General features: G+C 41.3%; 1 protein-coding gene across 1 annotated transcript; it reads left to right on the top strand.

The window, feature by feature from the left end:
• The first annotated feature begins 435 nt into the window (after positions 1-435).
• On the top strand, positions 436-2,507 carry LOC104528375 (endoplasmic reticulum-Golgi intermediate compartment protein 2-like). The gene is made up of 3 exons (XM_010172363.1): positions 436-593; positions 1,456-1,535; positions 2,312-2,507. Exons 1-3 carry the CDS (start codon positions 482-484, stop codon positions 2,375-2,377), a joined length of 258 nt encoding a protein of 85 aa, XP_010170665.1. The 5' UTR covers positions 436-481; the 3' UTR covers positions 2,378-2,507.
• The last annotated feature ends 2,059 nt before the right edge of the window (positions 2,508-4,566 follow it).

The following is a 4,566-nucleotide window of genomic DNA, read 5'->3' as shown; positions in this document are numbered from 1 at the left end:
AAGAGACCTTTGAGATCATCAAATCCAACCATACCTATCCACTACTAACCCATATCTCTGAGCACCTCATCTACCCAGATTTTAAACACCTCCAGGGATGGTGACTCAGCCACCTCCCTAGGCAGCCCATTCCAGTACCTGATAACCCTTTAGTGAAGAAATTTTTCCTGACATCCAATCTGTACCTCCCTTGGCACATCTTGAGGCCATTGCCTCTTGTTCTGTCACTGGTTACCTGGGAGAAAAGACACTCACCAGCCTCTCTAGACAATAAGTTGTTATTTAATGATGATTGACTTTTAGAAGGTACTGACCAAAGTTGCTGATCGGCCGTTGATTGCTAACGATTAAGTAGCTCTTTGTTATCAAATCTATTAAGGTTGTTTTCCTTACGGCTAAGTGACTAACTTGTTTCTCTCTGTCCTTTTAGGAAAGAGTAATTAACCATGCAGCCGGCAGCCATGGGGTGTCAGGAATATTCATGAAATATGACATCAGTTCACTTATGGTGACAGTGACAGAAGAACACATGCCTTTTTGGCAGTTCTTAGTGAGGCTCTGTGGCATTATTGGGGGAATTTTTTCAACTACAGGTAACTATCAGGGCTTTTCCTAGGATGTCCTATTAGAATGTTTTTTGGTTGTGGCAGTTGTGTTGCGGAAAAATCACCGGGGAGTCCTGAACCTCTAGCAGGTTTGAGACAAAGTGCTCATTTGTGTGCACTGAAATGTGCAATGAAAATTAGAGCTACTCATTTTTGGTGTCCCAGTGAGCTGTTCTAAGGGCCTGTTGTTTCTCTTTGGTAACTATAGCATAGTTTATTTACTGCTGTAAAAATAGGGAGATACGTACGTAGAGAGAAAGACATATACACACGCACACTCTGACTTCTGATATTCTGTGTGTTTCCTATAGTTGGGATCCAGTGCTAAATCAGTACCCAAAAGCTGAGATAAAATTCCCATCTGGAATAGTTTGGAGGATTTTTCTTGTTTAACTTGTCAATGTACTGCAGTATTTGTTCCTTCAAAGAAAACAAACTAAGTTGAAAACGCACAACTCACTTATTAGTCAAGATGTAATAGAGTATCTTGATTACAAGTCATTTATTTTCTTGGCGTTCGCTTGGAGAACATAGTAAAGAGACCTTGAACTAAGAGCTGTCTTTCAAAGCAGGTATTTCTGTCCACGGAATGTATTTTCACCCATGAAAGCCAAGCAGAGGGAATGACACTTACTTGGATACCTTTGGTTTTGCCTTTATTGCTGCATTTCGGAATGTTAGAATTCCTCCACCTTGGTGTTTCCTTTTTTATGTTAATTTCCCAGTGTTTTACATACCATTTTACTGCACTGTATCCTGTTTAAGTATCATGTAGAGTTTTGTTGTAGTACTTCTGTAGAAACTACAGTTGTAATACTTGTGACAATTTAAATCTTGTTTGACGTTGCAGGAATTTTACATGGCTTTGGAAGATTTGTAGCAGAAATTATTTTTTGCCGTTTCAAACTGAACTCATATAGATCCGCATCGGTAAGAAAAACTTTCTCTAAGTATTAAGTAAGTGGTACAGCCACCTGAGGATGGGTGGTGAGGACAACTTTGGGACTCAGTCCCAGCAGAATTTAAGATGCTTGTCATAAACCCTCCCCTTGACATATATATAAGGAGAAATTCAACACCTTTTTAAAATGGTTGGAGAAGCTAACACGTAAGGAAGAAAGGTGTTTTCTGAGAAGCTGAATTGATGGAAACTGAGTCTCTTAGGTTTCTCTGCTACATCCCCTCCATCATCCTTACTGTATTCTTCTTATTTTCATATTGCTACAAAAATTACACGTTTTCCCAGGCCTCATCAGTCTCCCTCACATACTTTTCTTCTGCTTGGCCTGCTGACTGAAGAAGAGTCACTGCGTGCTGCAGGGGTTCAGTGTTGCTACTGATGAGCCTGCAGCCTGCTGCCAAGCAGTATGAAAGAGCTGAGCAGTCTTTACCTTTCCCTTCACTGGGCACCAATAGGATTGTTCCTCTAGCAGCACCTTGATTTTATTTTACTTTTATTTTTCCTGTTTAAGCCTTTAAGACTTCTGCCTTTCTCTCAAATTTGGTTGAAGTTTGCCAGCTAGCAAAGTTACATGAGTGGGAGGAGAGGAAGGCAGGCAAGCAAATTGGTGTAATTTTTGTTTGAGACACCTGGCACAAGGCATACAAGAAATGCCTCAGAGTAAAGAAGTGTGTGTTTCTCGGGAGGGAGGGGAGATTCTGTTTCTGGACAAGCCATTAATAACACTTTGTTTTTGTTTGGCTAGGTCTCACTTCCTGATGGCCACACAAGCAACCACTTACCTCCAGTTACAGACAATAGTACGCATTAGCCTCCTGAGAAAACTTTCTTTCTTCCTGCCTGATACAGAAGACAATTTTTTATAATTAAAAAAACCGTTGTGCAATATTCTGAGACAGTGATGACAGGCAGCAAAAAATGAAGCCTTTACAAAAAAAAACCAAAACAAAAACAAAACACCAGACCACCAACAAAATAATTTGTGTAATTTTGTGTCTTTCTGTGTGCACATGGAATCAAAGGAGGTTGTGAAACTAGTGAGGTGGACCATCTTCTGGAGATTAAAGGAGCATTGCTGCCAATACAGTATTCATGGTTGAGCTGAACGTCTTTGTGATGACTGCCATTGACCACTGAAGCATCTTAGTGATCTTGGTTCAGTGCCTGGGAAGGCTGGCAGACTCCAAGAGGCAAAAAGTACAAGTGGGATGTGTGGAAGGGCCGGGCAGCAGGCAAAGAGGGACAGAGCTGGGCTTTCTCTTAGGTGTACAAACTGGGGTTTGGGTTTTCTTTTGTAATGGTGGGGCCAGGGGCTAAGATGCAATTCTTACAGGTGGGAAGTGATCCTAGAAGATCCTGAAGAAGGGTGAGACAAGAGAGAACTTGGGGAGTAAGGTGGAGCCCAAGCCATAACGTTGGCTGTAGCTGTTGCCTTTCTGTAGTCCCACCGTTCCTTAGTGGAAGGAGTGTAATGTGGAGCAGAGGAGTTCCCTATTTTCACACAGCTGCTTTGCCAATGGTGAGAATATTGATTCGGGTGTTGGTTTGGAAGTGTCCAAGGACTCTGAGAATGGGCTACAGTGTGCACAGTTTTTTGACGTGGAATAAGAAGCCTTTTAAATAAGCCATTTGACTGTAGTTTTAATAAAAGGCAAGACTCCCTAGCTAAAGGTCAGGAAATCTTTGTACACCTCTTTCTTCGTAAAGGAGTTGCTTTTGATGCAACATTTGTTGTACCCCTGCTGCTAGTAAGCTATGGTAGGTAAATCCTGGAGAGAGGGACGGAAAAGAGCAAGAAGCTGCCTTGCTTTGGTTCAGCCAAGTGCTGTGGAAATGTGGAATTGGGGGCAGCTGGGAGGTCTGCTAGCCCAGGCAGGGGCGGTGGAGTTGGTCTCCAGGTGATAGGTGACTTCAGGGAATCTGAATCATTTTGCTGCAGACAGGTGAGAAGGGATCTGCAGAATTAATCCCTACTGTACATGAATTTTTTTGTAAAATAAATAAAAAGAGCAATATCAGTTTTATATTGTAAAGATGCTACTGAGAATGAATGTTATTAATGGAGATGGTGCTTTGAGAAACTAATCCTCTTACTGCTGGACTACTGGCATACACCTGTGGTTAAACAGTTACTCCACCAGAGCAAAAAATTAAGAATATAATTCCTTCTCAGCAAAACTGATTTAATAATATATTAGGAGATGATGCTGAACTTGGCCTTACTCACCATGGAATAAATATTATAGTTGAGAGGACTAACTATGGAAAAATAAAAATCTCTGTGGCGTTGTCAGATTCTGCTGACTTCTGTTAATGTACCTTACAGGGCATTGGGATCTTGGTGATGAGCACAGTGTAAATAATACAGCTGATTTGCTATGCAAAGCAAATGGCTTCCTCAGCTGAGAAATTATATGAAATAGTAAATAAAATGTGGGAAATCAAGAAAGGCCTTTGTTCAGTCTGACTGTTAAGAAAGACAGAAGTTCAGGCAAGCCAGGTCCTTGGGGTTAACAGCCGAGTTTGGATGTTTTGTGGTTTTTTTAACACTGATTAAAACTCCAGCAACTTGGGAAACTCTTGTCCTTGGTGAGCAAGAAGATCAAAAGGTGTCAATTTTTGGTTCCCATTTCTCTTTGATATTTCCCTCTTAAGTTTCTTTTCTACTTCTGCTTGAACTGGTTCTGCTTTGGTTCTTTCTGACGCTTTCTTTCCTGACACTTCTTTCTTCCCTGCCTGAAACAGACTGTACTGGTGGGAGATACTGATCTCGGTTGACTTTCTGTACCAGAACTTAACTGTTCTTTTCTATTGTCATATAAAAGAGCCAAGTGGATTGGTGCGTCTTAAATCCTTGTGTGGCGTGTTCATGTTGTTCTGTCTGGAGCAAAGCTTGTGTGATGGCTGGTCATTGCTAATGGAAGAAAGTTTGAGATCAACTTCCAGGTGTGAGGTGCTGCATCGCAGAGTGAATACATAGAATCATAGAATGGTTTGGGT

The sequence above is a fragment of the Antrostomus carolinensis genome, unplaced genomic scaffold, assembly GCF_000700745.2.
Source record: "Antrostomus carolinensis isolate BGI_N321 unplaced genomic scaffold, ASM70074v2 scaffold55600, whole genome shotgun sequence".
In the NCBI taxonomy this organism is placed as follows: domain Eukaryota; kingdom Metazoa; phylum Chordata; class Aves; order Caprimulgiformes; family Caprimulgidae; genus Antrostomus; species Antrostomus carolinensis.
This window is presented reverse-complemented; position numbering and strand designations above follow the sequence as displayed.

What these genes read in the sequence shown, in the direction of transcription:
- LOC104528375 (XM_010172363.1), top strand. Translation starts at nt 482, where the DNA reads ATGAAATATGACATCAGTTCACTTATGGTGACAGTGACAGAAGAACAC. An exon ending in GGGAATTTTTTCAACTACAG is followed by an intron (nt 594 to 1,455) that starts GTAACTATCAGG and finishes TTGACGTTGCAG; the next exon opens with GAATTTTACATGGCTTTGGA. An exon ending in ACTCATATAGATCCGCATCG is followed by an intron (nt 1,536 to 2,311) that starts GTAAGAAAAACT and finishes TTGTTTGGCTAG; the next exon opens with GTCTCACTTCCTGATGGCCA.